We start from the raw sequence: 24,112 nt of genomic DNA, 5'->3' as shown, positions 1-24,112 counted from the left end.
AAATTATCATTGGTGTCTACAAAATGTCTGGTTTAATCACTGTAGGCCATATGGGGGATTATTGGATTAAATTATCATTGGGTGTCTACAAAATGTCTGGTTTATCACTGTAGGCCAAATGGGGGATTATTGCATTAAATTATCACTGGGTGTCTACAAAATGTCTGGTTTATCACTGTAGGCCAAATGGGGGATTATTGGATTAAATTATCACTGGGTGTCTACAAAATGTCTGGTTTATCACTGTAGGCCAAATGGGGGATTATTGGATTAAATTATCATTGGGTGTCTACAAAATGTCTGGTTTATCACTTTAGGCCAAATGGGGGATTATTGGATTAAATTATCACTGGGTGTCTACAAAATGTCTGGTTTATCACTGTAGGCCAAATGGGGGATTATTGGATTAAATTATCACTGGGTGTCTACAAAATGTCTGGTTTATCACTGTAGGCCAAATGGGGGATTATTGGATTAAATTATCATTGGGTGTCTACAAAATGTCTGGTTTATCACTGTAGGCCAAATGGGGGATTATTGGATTAAATTATCATTGGGTGTCTACAAAATGTCTGGTTTATCACTGTAGGCCAAATGGGGGATTATTGGATTAAATTATCATTGGGTGTCTACAAAATGTCTGGTTTATCACTGTAGGCCAAATGGGGATTATTGGATTAAATTATCACTGGTGTCTACAAAATGTCTGGTTTATCACTGTAGGCCAAATGGGGGATTATTGGATTAAATTATCATTGAGTGTCTACAAAATGTCTGGTTTATCACTGTAGGCCAAATGGGGGATATTGGATTAAATTATCATTGGGTGTCTACAAAATGTCTGGTTTATCACTGTAGGCCAAATGGGGGATTATTGGATTAAATTATCATTGGGTGTCTACAAAATGTCTGGTTTATCACTGTAGGCCAAATGGGGGATTATTGGATTAAATTATCATTGGGTGTCTACAAAATGTCTGGTTTATCACTGTAGGCCAAATGGGGGATTATTGGATTAAATTATCATTGGGTGTCTACAAAATGTCTGGTTTATCACTGTAGGCCAAATGGGGATTATTGGATTAAATTATCATTGGGTGTCTACAAAATGTCTGGTTTATCACTGTAGACCAAATGGGGGATTATTGAATTAAATTATCATTGGGTGTCTACAAAATGTCTGGTTTATCACTGTAGGCCAAATGGGGGATTATTGGATTAAATTATCATTGGGTGTCTACAAAATGTCTGGTTTATCACTGTAGGCCAAATGGGGGATTATTGGATTAAATTATCATTGGGTGTCTACAAAATGTCTGGTTTATCACTGTAGGCCAAATGGGGGATTATTGGATTAAATTATCATTGGGTGTCTACAAAATGTCTGGTTTATCACTGTAGGCCAAATGGGGATTATTGGATTAAATTATCATTGGGTGTCTACAAAATGTCTGGTTTATCACTGTAGGCCAAATGGGGGATTATTGGATTAAATTATCATTGGGTGTCTACAAAATGTCTGGTTTATCACTGTAGGCCAAATGGGGGATTATTGGATTAAATTATCATTGGGTGTCTACAAAATGTCTGGTTTATTTTGACCCAGGTCATCTCATCTTAGTGTAAATCAGTTTTTGTTTTTATTAAGGGTTTTACGTCGCTTGCGGCACATTTAGGTCATATCAGCGCCAGTAAAAAGGAAGAAAATGGGATAGTAAAATGTTCTAGAATTACAATTAAAGCACCCAAGAAAAGGTAAGACAAAGGGAAATAGTACAAATAGGGAATTAGTGTAGATTCCAACAACATACCATCAATGTACTTATTTTGAGATCACCTAAAATTCTCATCCAGACACGAGCACAGGATCCCACTAAGAGCAGACCTGCCAACCTTCCCAGAATGAAAAGTGTATTCTATGATCCTAAAAAGTGTATTTTTTAGCAAAAAAGTGTATTTTGTCCGCATGTGTGGAAAATAAAAGTGCGCAAAATACAAAAATTTATATAAAAGCTAACATCAAACCCAAATCAAAAATTAACTCCGATCTTCATCATTCAAACATTCGTTTGCAGCAATCTCTAGTAATTACAAAATTATCGGTTTATCAAGACACTAAAACTTAATGACCATTTTAAATCAGTATATGGCTCAGAAATTGCAGTGTCTGGATATCCATACTGTTGGACATGCTGTGTATTGAGTTCATAGCAGTATCCATATCTCATTTTCAAATAATCTCACTCTCTCTCATTTATCTGGATATCCATACTGTTAGACATGCTGTGTATTGAGTTCATAGCAGTATCCATATCTCATTTTCTCGGAAAGTATGTACTTATGGTGTTTTTGACAACAAATCTGAGGTCTATCGCAAGCCACTTCCCACCAGATTGAACAGGCAGGCAACGTAATCATCACTGGGGGGGGGGGGGGGGGGGGGGGGAATCAGAATGAACACTCCACTGTACACAGGGGACTTGCACAAAATGAGAGGTAATTTAATAACTTTTTATTTTTAAATATTTTATTTCCCGAGGCAATAGAACTGTCACTTCCTGGGGCCGATGTTTGAATTGGCTCCAATAATGGAGACTGGGCCACTGGTTACTCATCATGATAGAGATTGATTGAAGCAAACACGCCCTTGTCCATTATGTTCAGTCCTGGTTTGGTTTCTGCCACATCATCCTGACATTAAGTAGTTAACAAGATTGAGGGGAAAAAAAAATCAAAACAGTTCATAAAAGAATAAAAATAATAGACGGAGAATGAGTCATCATCAAAACTCTTTTTCACCAAAAAACCTCAAAACAAACACAAAATCTAATACTAATGACTGAAGAAGGATATGATCCTGAAGCATTCCTGGTTATAATTTTTGTTTTAAAAAACACAGCCGTTCTATCCACAGCTTCCGACAGTTTGTTCTATACAAACTATCACATGACCACACTCGAGCTGAATGGATGACAAGATAGGGAATATAATGCTTGTGTCCCACGGCCAACCCCAAAAGCAAACACAAATAGTCTTGAGAAATCATCTCATTCCATCCTCGTGTACGACTGACTGACTGACTGCCTTGGTCACTCATATTCCAAAACTTGTTTGTGGTAAAATAACAAATATCTGAAAGAAAGAAAGAAAAAAGTGACAGGTCACATGACAGCTTATGTCGTTAAGAAGAAAATCCAAACTAATCATTAACTGTTTAATAGTCCCTGTCATGTCTGGAGATCAATTTGAAATGCAAACCAAACACAGTCTTTCAATGTTATTATCTCCCTTTTCTCACAGTATTCATCCCTAGATGATTGACGTATATCAATGCCCAGAAAAACGGGAGATAATAACATTGTGGACAGTTATTTGCAATCAAATCAAATCAAATGTCTTGTTTTCCAATCTGCTTGACCAATTCACCAAATAGCATCTCCTCAAACTGTTCATATGATACAAAGCAACACAAACTCCTTCAGAGCCTTGAGTTCATCCTAGTTTCAAGAGCATGAAATGGATAATAGCAATTGCTTACTACCCTTTCGACAGGTAGCTAGTCTATCACAAAGTACCTTATGACAGATCTAACAGACCCAGCTACCCAACCACTGCAGGCTGGACGAGAGTTCAGAATAAAAAATCTCATCGGATCCGTTGTGTGTGAAATGACAGAGAAAGCGACATCACCGGATCTGTTGTGTGTGAAATGACAGAGAAAGCGACATCACCAGATCTGTTGTGTGTGAAATGACAGAAAGCGACATCACCAGATCCGTTGTGTGTGAAATGACAGAGAAAGCGACGTCACCAGATCTGTTGTGTGTGAAATGACAGAGAAAGCGACGTCACCAGATCTGTTGTGTGTGAAATGACAGAGAAAGCGACATCACCGGATCTGTTGTGTGAAATGACAGAGAAAGCGACGTCACCAGATCTGTTGTGTGTGAAATGACAGAGAAAGCGACGTCACCAGATCTGTTGTGTGTGAAATGACAGAGAAAGCGACGTCACCAGATCTGTTGTGTGAAATGACAGAGAAAGCGACGTCACCAGATCTGTTGTGTGTGAAATGACAGAGAAAGCGACGTCACCAGATCTGTTGTGTGAAATGACAGAGAAAGCGACGTCACCAGATCTGTTGTGTGTGAAATGACAGAGAAAGTGACATCACCAGATCCGTTGTGTGAAATGACAGAGAAAGCGACGTCACCAGATCTGTTGTGTGAAATGACAGAGAAAGCGACGTCACCAGATCTGTTGTGTGCGAAATGACAGAGAAAGCGACATCACCGGATCTGTTGTGTGAAATAACAGAGAAAGCGACGTCACCAGATCTGTTGTGTGAAATGACAGAGAAAGCGACGTCACCAGATCTGTTGTGTGTGAAATGACAGAGAAAGCGACGTCACCAGATCTGTTGTGTGTGAAATGACAGAGAAAGCGACATCACCGGATCTGTTGTGTGTGAAATGACAGAGAAAGCGACATCACCAGATCTGTTGTGTGTGAAATGACAGAAAGCGACATCACCAGATCTGTTGTGTGTGAAATGACAGAGAAAGCGACGTCACCAGATCTGTTGTGTGTGAAATGACAGAGAAAGTGACATCACCAGATCCGTTGTGTGTGAAATGACAGAGAAAGCAGAAGGTAGAATATCCACATTAGAAAAATAAAGAGATAAAAAATCAACTGTTCTCCACGGTGGACAGGACCCATGGCTGCCAGCAGGAAGAAGTGCTGAAACCTGAAACTAAAATCTCGACACTTTGCCAAACCTGAAAATGTTCCTACTGAAAATGCAGCCTAAACTTTACTCTTATTTCATCACCGTTTTTATTCCATTATTAAATGATTACGCAGCAAACTTATTGACACAATGAGGAAATTAATTTGATTTTAAAACCAATTTATAATACATAGTGAAATACTCACAGTGCAGTTCTCTCTCTCTAGGGGAGCCAAATAACAGAGAGAGACAGAGAGTACCAGAGGTTCTCCCTCAACATTAAAAAATTTTTTCTCAAAAACACTGAAACCGGAGGTATTTGACTTCGAGATATCGCGAAACCGAATTTCCGACATGAACCGGAAAACTGGCACCCATGACAGGACCTGAGACTCTTATTAATCTCAATGGACACGACCTGAGACTCTCACTTATTAATCTCAATGGTAGACAGGACCTGAGACTCTTATTAATCTCAATGGACACGACCTGAGACTCTCACTTATTAATCTCAATGGTAGACAGGACCTGAGACTCTTATTAATCTCAATGGTAGACAGGACCTGAGACTCTTATTAATCTCAATTGTAGACAGGACCTGAGACTCTAATTAATCTCAATGGTGGACAAGACCTGAGAACCTCTAATTATTGGTCAGATATGATCAGATTCCATAGATTCAAATTCACATTTTATTTCTACACAACATTTCAGACCGTCATCTCACAACAATAACTGTTTGACAAACTTGTCGTCTTCCTCTGCAACACTATATCCAATCCACAACTTTATCCTCGCATAAAAAACCAAATTGTTTGAATTGGATCTAATGGGCTATGCAATTCAAAAGTATCAATAAAAATACTGCCAGTTTCCCTAACAATTGTGGCAAAACCTTCACTCAAAGAACACAATGAATGGATCAGAGATTGATATTGATTACTATCTTCAGACCTGTAAATGAGCTCTATAAAAATTGACTGAAACTGAAACTCTTCGTAATTCGTCGAGGCGGTAAAATCCAAAGAATCAAAATGAAAGGTAAACAGCAAGCTCACTTGAGCAAAGCAATGGCAGAAAACTAAATTTCGAGGGAATTAATTAGGCTACTTACCATTGTTCCTTGTAATTAGGTACCCAATCAGTGAAGAAACTTAGAAACGGTCAACCAGTTTGTTTACAACATGAGGTAATCGAGATGTGCTTGTAGCAATCATTTAACTTTCGATTTGAAGGTGTCTACATAACGAACTTCCGGTGTTTCGAATTTTTCTTTCTCATACTTTTCCTGTCCTTCAAGTAAATGTGGTCAATTTTGGCTTAGACGAAACAGTGAAATTTATCGCTCGGCGGCTCAGTTAAAATTGGCTACGACAGGTTTCGAAAGTGAAAAAATAATTTCACGAAGGCTGTGTGAAAATACACTGGGGTGTGTTCAGACACGGCAATTCTAAAAAGCGTCGCTTAGCCTTGGCAATATATATCCATCATTAATATAAACGGCCCATGAGCTATGCGTGGGGCTGTGGAACATTCCTAGTTAACTTTACAGTCAATCGACTACGATTCATGAATTCTTTCTTTATTCGTTTCTTTCTTCCCTTTTTAAAAATATTTGAATTTGACGAATTGACTGATTTCAGTTAATTGACTGAGAATTTACAGGTCTCTATCTTCCCTGTCAGTGACCAAACTCAACATTGCTGGACTTTGTAAAAAACCACGACAAATCCACTGTAGCCCTACAATCCAAATCTCCCTACAGAAGGATAATGACAGTCAGAATGGAACCAGTCCCCACCAGAAATCAGACAACCTGTCACAACCAACTCACAAAAAATATCCATATTGGTTTTCAGTTTTTAAATCCAGATTTGAACAAATATATTGATGTCAAACCAAAACGGAAGGTTTTAACCGCTATAAATAAAATGCAATAGAATTGATGGTCTGAACAAAATTTATTATTCAAAACTTTGGAAAACAAAAATTCTGAATCTGGATGTGAATTTGGCCAAATTTGGATTCCAAAAAAACCTGTGCATAATATGGATGAAATGTCTATGAATGACAGGACTGGGAAAGACCTATCTACCTATACACTTCATGTCATGTACATTGACAAGTTGGTGAGAAGAAGAGGAGGAAAAAGGGCTGACTATGACAAGACTCGATGTCCCAGGGTATTAAATGTCTATGACTGACAGGACTGGGAAAGACCTATCTACCTGACTATGACAAGACTCGATGTCCCAGGGTTGGGAGTTTTTGACAAGTTGAGGTCATTCAAATCAATCGATATTAAAAGGACGAGCTTTCTGGTCAAAATTTTAAATACAATATTTGTTGAGAGTATGGCAAAAGACTACAATGCACTCACCCTTCACTATTGAGGACCTCTCCTACTGTGGCTCTCTTGATGAGGTGGTCCTCACAGCGATACCACTGTTCTTTCAATGATCTGATGAAGCAGGTGTAGTGACCCGATTCTATGGACCCAAAGTGATTGACCACAGCAAACAGGGAGTATCTGAGTGGATGGATGGAGGGAAACAACACATCATACAGTTAAATATCATCCATACAACTCAACCATCACTGGCATTTCTTATTAATGTCATTGATGGTTTTTCATCTTCATTCATGTCACATTCACGTTCTTTTACTACTTATTACACCCTAGAAAAATGACGACCACCAGTTGTTTGTTTGATTTAGTTTTCAAGGGCTTTATGGCGCTCGCTCACAACACATTAAGGTCATATCAGCGCCAGTAAAAAAGGAAGAAAATGAGATAATCAAGGAGACTACTTTGTGTTTTGTCAGTTTTCAAGGGTTTTACAGAAAATGAGATAATCAAGGTTACTTTGTGTTTTGTCAGTTTTCAAGAGTTTTACAGAAAATGAGATAATCAAGGAGATTACTTTGTGTTTTGTCAGTTTTCAAGGGTTTTACAGAAAATGAGATAATCAAGGTTACTTTGTGTTTTGTCAGTTTTCAAGGGTTTTACAGAAAATGAGATAATCAAGGAGATTACTTTGTGTTTTGTCAGTTTTCAAGGGTTTTACAGAAAATGAGATAATTAAGGAGATTACTTTGTGTTTTGTCAGTTTTCAAGGGTTTTACAGAAAATGAGATAATCAAGGAGATTACTTTGTGTTTTGTCAGTTTTCAAGGGTTTTACAGAAAATGAGAGACTACTTTGTGTTTTGTCAGTTTTCAAGAGTTTTACAGAAAATGAGATAATCAAGGAGATTACTTTGTGTTTTGTCAGTTTTCAAGGGTTTTACAGAAAATGAGATAATCAAGGAGATTGCTTTGTGTTTTGTCAGTTTTCAAGGGTTTTACAGAAAATGAGATAATTAAGGAGATTTCTTTGTGTTTTGTCAGTTTTCAAGGGTTTTACAGAAAATGAGATAATCAAAGAGATTACTTTGTGTTTTGTCAGTTTTCAAGGGTTTTACAGAAAATGAGATAATCAAAGAGATTACTTTGTGTTTTGTCAGTTTTCAAGGGTTTTACAGAAAATGAGATAATCAAAGAGATTACTTTGTGTTTTGTCAGTTTTCAAGGGTTTTACAGAAAATGAGATGATAGTACTTGTGTTTTGTCAGTTTTCAAGGGTTTTACAGAAAATGAGATGATTACTTTGTGTTTTGTCAGTTTTCAAGGGTTTTACAGAAAATGAGAGATTACTTTGTGTTTTGTCAGTTGTCAAGGGTTTTACAGAAAATGAGAGATTACTTTGTGTTTTGTCAGTTGTCAAGGGTTTTACAGAAAATGAGAGATTACTTTGTGTTTTGTCAGTTGTCAAGGGTTTTACAGAAAATGAGAGATTACTTTGTGTTTTGTCAGTTTTCAAGGTTTTACAGAAAATGAGATAATCAAGAGATTACTTTGGTTTTGTCAGTTTTCAAGGGTTTTACAGAAAATGAGAGAGATTACTTTGTGTTTTGTCAGTTTTCAAGGGTTTTACAGAAAATCAGAGATTACTGTTGTTTTGTCAGTTTTCAAGGGTTTTACAGAAAATGAGATAACAAGAGATTACTTTGTTTTTGTCAGTTTTCAAGGGTTTTACAGAAAATGAGAGATTACTTTGTGTTTTGTCAGTTTTCAAGGGTTTTACAGAAAATGAAGAGATTACTTTGTGTTTTGTCAGTTTCAAGGGTTTTACAGAAATGAGAGATTACTTTGTGTTTGTCAGTTTTCAAGGGTTTTACAGAAAATGAGAGATTACTTGTGTGTTTTGTCAGTTTCAAGGTTTTACAGAAAATGAGAATTACTTTGTGTTTTGTCAGTTTTCAAGGTTTACAGAAAAGAGAGATTACTTTGTGTTTTGTCAGTTTCAAGGTTTTACAGAAAATGAGAGATTACTTTGTGTTTTGTCAGTTTTCAAGGTTTTACAGAAATAACAGAGATTACTTTGTGTTTTGTCAGTTTTCAAGGTTTTACAGAAAATGAAGATTACTTTGTGTTTTGTCAGTTTCAGTTTTACAAATGATAACAAAGAGATTACTTTGTGTTTTGTCAGTTTCAAGGTTTTACAGAAAATGAGAGATTACTTTGTGTTTTGTCAGTTGTTCAAGGGTTTACAGAAAATGAGATACTTTGTGTTTTGTCAGTTGTCAAGGGTTTTACAGAAAATGAGAGATTACTTTGTGTTTTGTCAGTTGTCAGGGTTTTACAGAAAATGAAGATTACTTTGTGTTTTGTCAGTTGTCAAGGTTTTACAGAAAATAGAGATTACTTTGTGTTTTGTCAGTTGTCAGGTTTACAGAAAATGAGAGATTACTTTGTGTTTTGTCAGTTGTCAAGGGTTTTACAGAAAATGAGAGATTACTTTGTGTTTTGTCAGTTGTCAAGGGTTTTACAGAAAATGAGAGATTCTTTGTGTTTGTCAGTTGTCAAGGGTTTTACAGAAAATAGAGATTACTTTGTTTTGTCAGTTGTCAAGGTTTTACAGAAAATAGAGATATGTTTGCATTGTCAAGTTTACAGAAAATGAAGATCTGTGTTTTGTCAGTTGTCAAGGGTTTTACAGAAAATGAGATAATCAAAGAGATACTTGTGTTTTGTCAGTTGTCAAGGGTTTTACAGAAATGAGAGATTACTTGTGTTTTGTCAGTTTCAAGGTTTTACAGAAAATGAGAGATTACTGTGTTTTGTCAGTTGTCAAGGGTTTTACAGAAAATGAGAGATTACTGTGTGTTTTGTCAGTTGTCAAGGGTTTTACAGAAATGAGAGATTACTGTGTGTTTTGTCAGTTGTCAAGGGTTTTACAGAAAATGAGAGATTACTTGTGTTTTGTCAGTTGTCAAGGTTTTACAGAAAATGAGAGATTACTGTGTGTTTTGTCAGTTGTCAAGGGTTTTACAGAAAATGTATAAAGGATGCTGTGTGTTTTGTCAGTTGTCAAGGGTTTTACAGAAAATAGAGATTACGTGTTGTTTGTCAGTTGTCAAGGGTTTTACAGAAAATGAGAGATTACTGTGTGTTTTGTCAGTTGTCAAGGGTTTTACAGAAAACAGAGATTACTGTGTGTTTTGTCAGTTTTCAAGGTTTTACAGAAAAAGAAGATTACTGTGTGTTTGTCAGTTGTCAAGGGTTTTACAGAAAACGAGAGATTACTGTGTTTTATGTCAGTTGTCAGGTTTACAGAAAACGAGAGATTACTGTGTGTTTTGTCAGTTGTCAAGGGTTTTAACAGAAAAGAGAGATTACTTGTGTGTTTGTCAGTTTACAAGTTTACGAAAATGAAGATTACTTGTGTTTTGTCAGTTGTTCAAGCTTACCAACATGTTACTTTGTGTTTTGTCAGTTGTTTTCAGATTACAGATTACTTTTTGTCATTTTACAAACACATGTTACTTGTGTTTTGTCAGTTGTTTACAAGCTTACCAACATGTTACTTTGTGTTTTGTCAGTTGTTTTACAAAGCTTACCACACATGTTACGTTTGTGTTTTGTCAGTGGTTTTACAAAGCTTACCACACATGTTACTTTGTGTTTTGTCAGTTGTTTTTACAAAGCTTACCACACATGTTACTTTGTGTTTTGTCAGTTGTTTTACAAAGCTTACCACACATGTTACGTTTGTTGTTTTGTCAGTTGTTTTACAAGCTTACCATACAGGTTTTACAGTTAACGTACTGTTTTGTCAGTTGTTTTACAAAGCTTACCACACATGTTACTTGTGTTTTGTCAGTTGTTTTACAAAGCTTACCACACATGTTACTTGTGTTTTGTCAGTTTGTTTTACAAAGCTTACCACACAGTAGTTACTTTGTGTTTTGTCAGTGTTTTACAAAGCTTACCACACATGTTACTGGTTTTGTTTTCAGTTTGGTTCAAGGTTTACAACATGTTACTTTGTGTTGTCAGGTTTTACAAAGCTTACCACACATTGTTCATGGGTTTTACAGTAGTTACAACTACACATTATGGTTTGTGTTGTTTACATAGCTTACCACACATTTACTTGTGTTGGGTTTTTACAGTTTACCACACATTGTCATGGTTTTACAGTTTTACACTTACCACACATTACTTTGTTGTCAGTTGTTTTACAAGTTTAAACCACACATTACTTGTGTTGTCAGGGTTTTACGCTTACACACATTGGTCAGTTTTACAAGCTTACCACACATTTGTAACGGTTTTACGTTTTCATTGTCAGGTTTTACAAGCTTACCACACATTGGTAACGTTTTAGTTTTGACAGTGTGTTTTACAAGTTACCACACATTTGGTCAGGTTTACAACTTACATGAGGTTTGTTTTACCACAGTTTGGTCAGGTTTTACAGTCTTACCACACATTGTCAGGGTTTTCAGTACTTACACATTTGGTCAGTGTTTTACAATACTTACCACACATTTGGACAGGGTTTTACGCTTACCCACTTTGGTCAGGGTTTTACAGACTTCCTTACCATTGGCAAGTTTTACGTACTTAATTGGTCAGGTTTTCAGTTCTTACACAATTGGTCAAGGTTTACAGTACTTACCATACATTTGGTCAGGTTTTTACAGTATTACCAAATTGTCAAGTTTACAGTACTTACACCATTGGTCAGGTTTTACAGTATTACCACACATTGGTCAGGTTTTACAGTACTTACCACACATTTGGTCAAGGGTTTACATACTTACACACATTGGTCAAGGGTTTTACAGTATTTACACACATTTGGTCAAGGGTTTTACAGTACTTACCACACATTTGGTCAAGGGTTTTACAGTACTTACCACACATTTGGTCAAGGTTTTACAGTACTTACCACACATTTGGTCAAGGGTTTTACAGTACTTACACACATTGGTCAAGGGTTTTACAGTACTTACCACACATTTGGTCAGGGTTTTACAGTACTTACCACACATTTGGTCAAGGGTTTTACAGTACTTACCACACATTTGGTCAAGGGTTTTACAGTACTTACCACACATTTGGTCAAGGGTTTTACAGTACTTACCACACATTGGTCAAGGGTTTTTACAGTACTTACCACACATTTGGTCAAGGGTTTTACAGTACTTACCACACATTTGGTCAAGGGTTTTTACAGTACTTACCACACATTTGGTCAAGGGTTTTACAGTACTTACACACATTTGGTCAAGGGTTTTACAGTACTTACCACACATTTGGTCAAGGGTTTTACAGTACTTACCACACATTTGGTCAAGGGTTTTACAGTACTTACCACACATTTGGTCAAGGGTTTTACAGTACTTACCACACATTTGGTCAAGGGTTTTACAGTACTTACCACACATTTGGTCAAGGGTTTTACAGTACTTACCACACATTTGGTCAAGGGTTTTACAGTACTTACCACACATTTGGTCAAGGGTTTTACAGTACTTACCACACATTTGGTCAAGGGTTTTACAGTACTTACCACACATTTGGTCAAGGGTTTTACAGTACTTACCACACATTTGGTCAAGGGTTTTACAGTACTTACCACACATTTGGTCAAGGGTTTTACAGTACTTACCACACATTTGGTCAAGGGTTTTACAGTACTTACACAATTGGCAGGGTTTTACTACTACCACACATTTGGTCAAGGGTTTTACAGTACTTACCACACATTTGGTCAAGGGTTTTACAGTACTTACCACACATTTGGTCAAGGGTTTTTACAGTACTTACCACACATTTGGTCAAGGGTTTTACAGTACTTACCACACATTTGGTCAAGGGTTTTACAGTACTTACCACACATTTGGTCAGGGTTTCAGTATTACCACAATTGGTCAAGGTTTTACAGTACTTACCACACATTTGTCAAGGGTTTACAGTACTTACCACACATTTGGTCAAGGGTTTTACAGTACTTACCACACATTTGGTCAAGGGTTTACAGTATTACCACACATTTGGTCAAGGGTTTTACAGTACTTACCACACATTTGGTCAAGGGTTTTACAGTACTTACCACACATTTGGTCAAGGGTTTTACAGTACTTACCACACATTTGGTCAAGGGTTTTACAGTACTTACCACACATTTGGTCAAGGGTTTTACAGTACTTACCACACATTTGGTCAAGGGTTTTACAGTACTTACCACACATTTGGTCAAGGGTTTTACAGTACTTACCACACATTTGGTCAAGGGTTTTACAGTACTTACCACACATTTGGTCAAGGGTTTTACAGTACTTACCACACATTTGGTCAAGGGTTTTACAGTACTTACCACACATTTGGTCAAGGGTTTTACAGTACTTACCACACATTTGGTCAAGGGTTTTACAGTACTTACCACACATTTGGTCAAGGGTTTTACAGTACTTACCACACATTTGGTCAAGGGTTTTACAGTACTTACCACACATTTGGTCAAGGGTTTTACAGTACTTACCACACATTTGGTCAAGGGTTTTACAGTACTTACCACACATTTGGTCAAGGGTTTTACAGTACTTACCACACATTTGGTCAAGGGTTTTACAGTACTTACCACACATTTGGTCAAGGGTTTTACAGTCACTTACCACACATTTGGTCAAGGGTTTTACAGTACTTACCACACATTTGGTCAAGGGTTTTACAGTACTTACCACACATTTGGTCAAGGGTTTTACAGTACTTACCACACATTTGGTCAAGGGTTTTACAGTACTTACCACACATTTGGTCAAGGGTTTTACAGTACTTACACACATTTGGTCAAGGGTTTTACAGTACTTACCACACATTTGGTCAAGGGTTTTACAGTACTTACCACACATTTGGTCAAGGGTTTTACAGTACTTACCACACATTTGGTCAAGGGTTTTACAGTACTTACCACACATTTGGTCAAGGGTTTTACAGTACTTACCACACATTTGGTCAAGGGTTTTACAGTACTTACCACACATTTGGTCAAGGGTTTTACAGTACTTACCACACATTTGGTCAAGGGTTTTACAGTACTTACCACACATTTGGTCAAGGGTTTTACAGTACTTACCACACATTTGGTCAAGGGTTTTACAGTACTTACCACACATTTGGTCAAGGGTTTTACAGTACTTACCACACATTTGGTCAAGGGTTTTACAGTACTTACCACACATTTGGTCAAGGGTTTTACAGTACTTACCACACATTTGGTCAAGGGTTTTACAGTACTTACCACACATTTGGTCAAGGGTTTTACAGTACTTACCACACATTTGGTCAAGGGTTTTACAGTACTTACCACACATTTGGTCAAGGGTTTTACAGTACTTACCACACATTTGGTCAAGGGTTTTACAGTACTTACCACACATTTGGTCAAGGGTTTTACAGTACTTACCACACATTTGGTCAAGGGTTTTACAGTACTTACCACACATTTGGTCAAGGGTTTTACAGTACTTACACACATTTGGTCAAGGGTTTAGTACTTATTCTTTACAGTACTTACCACACATTTGGTCAAGGGTTTTACAGTACTTACCACACATTTGGTCAAGGGTTTTACAGTACTTACCACACATTTGGTCAAGGGTTTTACAGTACTTACCACACATTTGGTCAAGGGTTTTACAGTACTTACCACACATTTGGTCAAGGGTTTTACAGTACTTACCACACATTTGGTCAAGGGTTTTACAGTACTTACCACACATTTGGTCAAGGGTTTTACAGTACTTACCACACATTTGGTCAAGGGTTTTACAGTACTTACCACACATTTGGTCAAGGGTTTTACAGTACTTACCACACATTTGGTCAAGGGTTTTACAGTACTTACCACACATTTGGTCAAGGGTTTTACAGTACTTACCACACATTTGGTCAAGGGTTTTACGTACTTACCACACATTTGGTCAAGGGAAATCGGGTTTTACAGTATACACATTTGGTCAGGGTTACATACTACACATTTGGTCAAGGGTTTTACAGCTTACCACACATTTGGTCAAGGGTTTTACAGTACTTACCACACATTTGGTCAAGGGTTTTACAGTACTTACCACACATTTGGTCAAGGGTTTTACAGTACTTACCACACATTTGGTCAAGGGTTTTACAGTACTTACCACACATTTGGTCAAGGGTTTTACAGTACTTACCACACATTTGGTCAAGGGTTTTACAGTACTTACCACACATTTGGTCAAGGGTTTTACAGTACTTACCACACATTTGGTCAAGGGTTTTACAGTACTTACCACACATTTGGTCAAGGGTTTTACAGTACTTACCACACATTTGGTCAAGGGTTTTACAGTACTTACCACACATTTGGTCAAGGGTTTTACAGTACTTACCACACATTTGGTCAAGGGTTTTACAGCTTACCACACATTTGGTCAAGGGTTTTACAGTACTTACCACACATTTGGTCAAGGGTTTTACAGTACTTACCACACATTTGGTCAAGGGTTTTACAGTACTTACCACACATTTGGTCAAGGGTTTTTACAGTACTTACCACACATTTGGTCAAGGGTTTTACAGTACTTACCACACATTTGGTCAAGGGTTTTACAGTACTTACCACACATTTGGTCAAGGGTTTTACAGTACTTACCACACATTTGGTCAAGGGTTTTACAGTACTTACCACACATTTGGTCAAGGGTTTTACAGTACTTACCACACATTTGGTCAAGGGTTTTTACTCAGTACTTACACCACATTTGGTCAAGGGTTTTACAGTACTTACCACACATTTGGTCAAGGGTTTTACAGTACTTACCACACATTTGGTCAAGGGTTTTACAGTACTTACCACACATTTGGTCAAGGGTTTTACAGTACTTACCACACATTTGGTCAAGGGTTTTACAGTACTTACCACACATTTGGTCAAGGGTTTTACAGTACTTACCACACATTTGGTCAAGGGTTTTACAGTACTTACCACACATTTGGTCAAGGGTTTTACAGTACTTACCACACATTTGGTCAAGGGTTTTACAGTACTTACCACACATTTGGTCAAGGGTTTTTACAGTACTTACCACACATTTGGTCAAGGGTTTTACAGTACTTACCACACATTTGGTCAAGGGTTTTACAGTACTTACCACACATTTGGTCAAGGGTTTTACAGTACTTACCACACATTTGGTCAAGGGTTTTACAGTACTTACCACACATTTGGTCAAGGGTTTTACAGTACTTACCACACATTTGGTCATTTCAGCGCCAGTAAAAAGATAATTGGATAGCCAAAAAATTCTAGATTTAAAAGGACACGAGAAACACTTTGCAATAGACTAGAATTCTAATGAAAGGGTGACAAGCTACAGAATCTGGGACAAGCTCTGACTCACTAGACTTTATGGCTTTGAAAGATTACTACTCATCCTTCAGTGCAGATCACATGACTGGCATCTCAATAGGCTGGTCTGCTTCCACTCTGACATCTCATACATGCGGTAAAGATTACAACAACAACACACAAACTAAAAAGCCAACACAAAATCCTTACTTATTATCACAGGCTAGTTTGGCAGAGGTCTGTACAATCTGGTGACTGTAGCCATTGTTGTTGTTTCGTGATGAAGACATGAATGGAGTCATGTCCAGCTCCTCTGGAAACGACACGAAGGTGGAAATCTTTTTGTGGTATCCTGTCGAGTGCTCAAATCTCTGGAGGAGAAACAAGGACCAAAAAAATACCAATATTAAAAATATTTAGGGGGGGGGGGGGGGTTGAAAAGGAAGTGTGGCAACAGTTTGGCATTGCACCACTTCGTGCCCAACTTCATGCAATTCAGTTTTTTCATTGGGCAAGATTAGTAACCCAATTTGCTCACTTGGATAACACGGATGATTCGTGTTGACTTAGAATGATATGGTGATATCATACAATGCTGCACAGAGAAACTATCTATCCAGTGACATCATACAATGCTGCACAGAGAGACTATCCATCCAGTGACATCATACAATGCTGCACAGAGAGACTATCTATCCAGTGACATCATACAATGCTGCACAGAGAGACTATCCATCCAGTGACATCATACAATGCTGCACAGAGAGACTATCCATCTAGTGACATCATACAATGCTGCACAGAGAGACTATCCATCCAGTGACATACAATGCTGCACAGAGAGACTATCCATCTAGTGACATACAATGCTGCACAGAGAGACAATCCATCTAGTGACATACAATGCTACACAGAGAGACTATCCATCCAGTGACATCATACAATGCTGCACAGAGAGACTATCCATCCAGTGACATCATACAATGCTGCACAGAGAGACTATCCATCTAGTGACATACAATGCTGCACAGAGAGACTATCCATCCAGTGACATCATACAATGCTGCACAGAGAGACTATCCATCTAGTGACATACAATGCTGCACAGAGAGACTATCTATCTAGTGACATCATACAATGCTGCACAGAGAGACTATCCATCCAGTGACATCATACAATGCTGCACAGAGACTATCCATCTAGTGACATACAATGCTGCACAGAGAGACTATCCATCTAGTGACATCATACAATGCTGCACAGAGAGACTATCCATCTAGTGACATACAATGCTGCACAGAGAGACTATCCATCCAGTGACATCATACAATGCTGCACAGAGAGACTATCCATCTAGTGACATACAATGCTGCACAGAGAGACTATCCATCCAGTGGCATCATACAATGCTACACAGAGAGACTATCCATCCAGTGACATCATACAATGCTGCACAGAGAGACTATCCATCCAGTGACATACAATGCTGCACAGAGAGACTATCCATCTAGTGACATACAATGCTGTATTACAACAGAGCATTACAGTAATCCAGCTTTGAAAATAAAAAAGAAACAAGTTTCTTGGTAACATCCTCAGAAAAGAACTGTTGAATAGATCCAATTTTTTTCAATGGACACATCAATGATTGGATCATTGTCTTAATTTGATGGCCTGTCGACAGTTCCGAATCTAAGAATGCTCCAAGATATTTGACATTGTCAACAATATCTATTGACACCTCTGATGTGACAAAACCAGTTTCTTTATGAATTAAAACGTTAAAAAGAACGGAAAAGGAGAAGCTCTACCCATCTTCCAGCTTAAATTTATCACATATCTATTTCTGGCTGTGTTAAATCGGAACCCTGCTCTATGTCCCAATTATTATTAAGTTTAAGCATTAAAACAGACAGTAATTCCAGTAGAGTGTCCGAATTAGAATACCTGGCCTTACAGCCTGGAGTATAGGCTTGGTCATGTGTGTGTGTGATTACCTTGAGGTGAAAGCAGGCTACAATTGGAAGCTTTTTCATGGTCAACTGTTTGGTGGACTCTTGGTAACTGTGACATTTACTACATTTGATTTTAGCTGAGTTGCCCAGGTGTTCAGTCTTGGTGAACCTGAGAGGTTAAAAAAACAACCTCATTGTATCCACATACATAGAAAAAGACAAAATGATGAGAAAATAATATTGTAAATCAAGACAACAAGATGAACTGAATTTCATGAATTGAATGTCCTGTGTGTGTAAAACTTATCAGGTGTGCAGCTATGGGGTCTAGTGAAAGGTCCAAGGTTCGAGTCCCGTTTTGTGCAGTGCATAGTTGATTAATTGGAAAAATCTCTTTACTCACATTCTCTCACTGTACTCAGTAGTATAATGAGTACCTGACCGTTAACAGCAACGTCTCTGTCCTAAAAATTGTAATATTGCATAACAGGCTTCATGTTTCAGCCTACCTCTTAAACCTTGCTGTTGGCTAGGGACCCCTTGTAAAGCGCTTTGAGCATGTTTAGTGGATATTGCTCTATATAAATGCTCTGTTTGTTTTTTCAAAATGGCTTTCTTAATAGCATAACACAAGGAACATCTTTAGTGTAAAATTAGAATTTCAAGACAAGTTATCTGTATCAGGCCAAAATGCCCGACTCCAAGTGTCACTGGAATGACATGTCATTTAATAAAGCTTTACAGCTCATGTGCTGCAATTCAAATGGATTGTCTTTCCAGTCCCTTACAAACAAATGCAGGTTTTTATCCGTTGTCTTCTAAAATTTTGCATATGGAGAAAATAATCTATCTGTGGCCAATTTTGGCTACAAGAAATTGTGTATGTGGCCAATTTTGGCTACAAGAAAATCTGTATGTGGCCAATTTTGGCTACAAGAAATTGTGTATGTGGCCAATTTGGCTACAAGAAAATCTTTATGTGGCCAATTTGGCTACAAGAAAATCTGTATGTGGCCAATTTGGCTACAAGAAAATCTGTATGTGGCCAATTTGGCTACAAGAAAATCTGTATGTGGCCAATTTGGCTACAAGAAAATGTATATGTGGCCAATTTGGCTACAAGAAAATGTATATGTGGCCAATTTGGCTACAAGAAAATGTATATGTGGCCAATTTGGCTACAAGAAAATGTGTATGTGGCCAATTTGGCTACAAGAAAATCTGTATGTGGCCAATTTGGCTACAAGAAAATGTGTATGTGGCCAATTTGGCTACAAGAAAATCTGTATGTGGCCAATTTGGCTACAAGAAAATGTATATGTGCGACCTTATAATATATAAGCCAGATTTAAAGCTAAGAACATAATTCTACACAACAAGGATGAATACCTTTTGAGACACTCCACCAATGAGGTTGGTTCATAGTTACCTGGACTGTTGGTAAAACCTGAGGATGATGGAATGGCAGAAAGTAGTTAATTTTCAACACCAACCAAATCACACAAAATCTACTCTCTGTAGATTGTGATACATGTGCAGCTATGTGGTCTTGTGGTATGACACTCGCTTTCGGATCGGGAGGTCCTGGGTTTGAGCCTCACTCAGCACCCAGTTGAGTCCTTGGAAAAGGCTCTTGACTCATATTCTTTTACCGTACTCAGGTGTAAAATGAATACCTGGCCGTTAACAGCGTTGTCTCTGCCCGAAAAAATTGTAATATCGCCTAACAGGTATCAACTACTACTACAACCTACTCAAACTTATAATAAGTTTGTACAAGTCCTGTAAAAAAAACAACAAACAAACCCATTCTCTTAGCATCTACCTCTGACCTACCAAAGACAACAAACATAAATGTGTAAATTCTGTGAACAAAATCCAAACTTGAAGACCAAAATGTGTATCATAGCTAAGTGCAAGCTTTCCGATGGTTATTTCTATAATTGATCATAACCAGACTATTGAATCCAATTGCTAACCAATAAAGATGAGTTGAAAGATTTGCCTGACTGTTTTAACAATTTGCCTCCAAAAACCTGGAGGAAAAAACCTGAATCGGCCCAAATGCCACTTCTTGGACTTATTCCTTTGAACTTTGACCCCTAATAAATCTGTAGGTTCTCGATTTGGATCTTATCCGTACATTTACTAACCCACGATGAATGAGTAATTATCAAATATTCCCTGGATAAACGGATAATCGTCGATAATCTAGTAATTGGATATAGTAACGGTTGGAAGCATCGACTGCTGATTGAGATAATAATAATAATAATAATAATAATAATAATAATAATAATAATAATAATAATAATAATACACTAGTGAGAGTGAGTTGGACGAATTCCAACTTGAAATTCTTCAAAATAACACACACCTATGGAAATGCTATCGAATAATGGTCATTAAAATGTTAAATCTAATTTTTATTTTTCAAAATACTACAATTGGCAGCTACATGCAGCAAGATAACCCTTTGATGACTCGGCCAAAACCACATCATTGTTGCCAACACCGTCTAGGCCTACACCAGCACATGACAACGCAACCCGACTCAGATGATAGATCATTGGATCAGTGATTCAATCATTCATTCATGATGATGATGATGATTTATTCAATGCACAAATATAAATGAGTTTTGGTTGAATGGGTCTGTTTGAGCACGTGTCCATGTTTTATCCGTGGATAATGAATAAAGAGTGGATAATCATTACAGCTCTAGTAGCTTTCGTGTACTAAACATGTATCAGTGGCAAGTCAAAAACACACCAGACACTTACTGGACTTATTCCTTTGAACTTTGACCCCCATAAAATCTGTAGTTACCCACCAAACGTGTATCAGTGGCAAGTCGGACTGTTTCATCAGTCTATTGAACAAAAACACACCAGACACTTACTTGGAGTCGGAGAGTGTCTGAACTCAGAGACACCAAAAGACGGAGAGACTGAGGTAGTGGACGATGTCAGGCTGCTTGTGTTTGATGTTGATGAAGGAGGGATGGAGCTGCTGGACGTTGATGATGTGGACATGGAGGAGGATGAGAGGAGGGAGGTGTGGATGGAACCAGGTCCCAGGTCTAAGGAAATATCCCAGATTGGGTCAATGGTGGTGGACACATTACTGGTGAGACAAAGAGACAATAATAATCATGATAATATTTATATCAATCATTTATACCGGCATATGTCATATATGGACAGCTATAGTACCTTTTCAATACAATAATTAATGCTACAATTTCATACTAAACAAAAACATCATACAAAGAGAGAAAAAAAATATTGAACAGAAACTGATTTTAATCTATCAAATATTTTCTAATAAAACAGGTCTTAAAAGTAGTCTCCCTATTGCATGATCTTAGAGACATTGGAAAAGAGTTCCAGACAGAAGGTGCAACATGAGAAAATGACCTTTCAGAAAACGGTTGGAAGCCTTAATTGGTTTGGGATCAGTTAATAGGAGAAGATCAAAGATGATTGATTTAAAAGTCAAAATATTTGGAACAGATCTAATGCAGGAAACATCAAATTTTGTAAAATATATAATCTGTCTCAGACCAGAATGTACAATTTTTACTATTTATAAACACACCACAGGCAGTCTTCGATGCCGTAGCAAATTTAACGATTAATGTCAAAACTTGAAGGAATGGAATGCCATTTCATTGGGTCAGACTTATTCACCTATTTATGCTATGCGATTAGCCAAAAAACTCATAACATCCACCAACCAGATTTAACGCACTAACACATAAAACTGTGTGTAACCTTGAATGTTTATAGTCTGATTGATGGCTGGCTAAAAACAATAACAATGAGTGACGTACATTTCATTCCTTCTACATTACAATAATCCATCACTCCTCATCAAAACAGACTTTTTGTAGATTTTACACAAATAGTTGGACAAGACAGACTTTTTGTAGATTTTACACAAATAGTTGGACAAGACAGACTTTTTGTAGATTTTACACAAATAGTTGGACAAAACAGACTTTTTGTAGATTTTACACAAATAGTTGGACAAAACAGACTTTTTGTAGATTTTACACAAATGGTTGGACAAAACAGACTTTTTGTAGATTTTACACAATAGTTGGACAAAACAGACTTTTTGTAGATTATACACAAATAGTTGGACAAAACAGACGTTTTGTAGATTATACACAAATAGTTGGACAAAACAGACTTTTTGTAGATTTTACACAAATAGTTGGACAAAACAGACTTTTTGTAGATTTTACACAAATAGTTGGACAAAACAGACTTTTTGTAGATTTTACACAAATAGTTGGACAAGACAGACTTTTTGTAGATTTTACACAAACAGTTGGACAAAACAGACTTTTTGTAGATTTTACACAAATAGTTGGACAAGACAGACTTTTTGTAGATTAAACACAAATAGTTGGACAAAACAGACTTTTTGTAGATTTTACACAAATAGTTGGACAAGACAGACTTTTTGTAGATTTTACACAAATAGTTGGACAAAACAGACTTTTTGTAGATTTTACACAAATAGTTGGACAAAACAGACTTTTTGTAGATTTTACACAAATAGTTGGACAAAACAGACTTTTTGTAGATTTTACACAAATAGTTGGACAAAACAGACTTTTTGTAGATTATACACAAATAGTTGGACAAAACAGACTTTTTGTAGATTTTACACAAATAGTTGGACAAAACAGACTTTCTGTAGATTTTACACAAATAGTTGGACAAAACAGACTTTTTGTAGATTTTACACAAATAGTTGGACAAAACTGCCAATTGAAGTGAGCAATTTAAAAAGCATAAAGGAAATCAATCACAACCAAAATACTACACAACTATAGCTGAAAGCCTTTCTATACAATTTTCCTACATTTGAAAGTCCATCTGCACTGACTACATGGGACTTACAACTCAAATGTCTAGGAGAGAAAAAAAAATCCCTTAGTTTCAAATGTAAAGCTGTCATATCGAAATACCCCTCAACACATCTACTCACTGTTTCTCATCAAACATTTCATTTAACAATGATGATGATGATGATAATAATTATAACAACAATAAAAATTAATGATAATAACAGAATAGATGTGGCCATCCTTACTTGCACCGTTTACAGGTGACGTCAGACTGCAAACCTCCAGTAAAGATCCTGTCAATGATACAGTTACAATGGTGGGGGTTGCTGCCACTGACACCATTCATCTCTGGCAAAGGAAGGAACAACACCATGGATTAACATTGGAAACAAAAATCACTTTGTTTGAAAGATTAACTGCCAGCTACAGCTTTGTCATCTAGTGGTATGACACACTCTCCTTTAGACCGGTGGTCCCTGGTCTGGGTCGTACTCTGATCAGTCAGTGTAAAATTGAGTCCCTGGAAATGGCTCTTTATCCACATTCTGTCGCTGTATTCAACTATCTTGTTTTGTTTGTTTTTGTCTTTAAGGAGGGATGCCACCAGGCAAATTTTAAAAAGCCTGAAATCTTGCGCGACCCCGCGGACGAGATACAAATCAACGGTAAGGGCTTTGTAGGGATTTGAAAAATATCAAATTTGGAATATTGTTTCAGTACTTATTATTGCAATTGAGAGCAAATAACACACAAAAGAAAGGAGAGTTAACAGTTTTCAAATTGATAAAATAAGGTGCTGAAAACAAAATACAGACAAATTATATAGCTATCAGGGGTGAGAA

General features: G+C 37.2%; 1 protein-coding gene across 3 annotated transcripts in view; it reads right to left on the bottom strand.

The window, feature by feature from the left end:
* Positions 1-2,509: 2,509 nt before the first annotated feature.
* Positions 2,510-24,112, bottom strand: part of LOC144972216 (ubiquitin carboxyl-terminal hydrolase 22-like) — a 35,909-nt gene continuing 14,306 nt past the window's right edge. For all 3 annotated transcript variants that reach the window (XM_078913242.1, XM_078913241.1, XM_078913240.1), the window contains 7 exons: positions 23,516-23,618; positions 21,309-21,532; positions 19,796-19,853; positions 18,449-18,575; positions 16,662-16,822; positions 7,113-7,262; positions 2,510-3,132 (listed from right to left, as the gene is read on the bottom strand). In XM_078913242.1, the coding sequence (XP_078769368.1) occupies positions 3,090-3,132; positions 7,113-7,262; positions 16,662-16,822; positions 18,449-18,575; positions 19,796-19,853; positions 21,309-21,532; positions 23,516-23,618 (866 nt within the window). In that variant the 3' untranslated portion in view covers positions 2,510-3,089. The remainder of the gene's footprint in view (positions 3,133-7,112; positions 7,263-16,661; positions 16,823-18,448; positions 18,576-19,795; positions 19,854-21,308; positions 21,533-23,515; positions 23,619-24,112) is intronic.

Source organism: Berghia stephanieae, chromosome 5, assembly GCF_034508935.2.
Source record: "Berghia stephanieae isolate SIO BIC M18660-M18661 chromosome 5, UCSD_Bste_1.3, whole genome shotgun sequence".
NCBI classification, from domain to species: Eukaryota; Metazoa; Mollusca; class Gastropoda; order Nudibranchia; family Aeolidiidae; genus Berghia; species Berghia stephanieae.
Note: the sequence above shows the minus strand (reverse complement) of the source record. Positions and strands in the feature narration are given on the sequence as shown.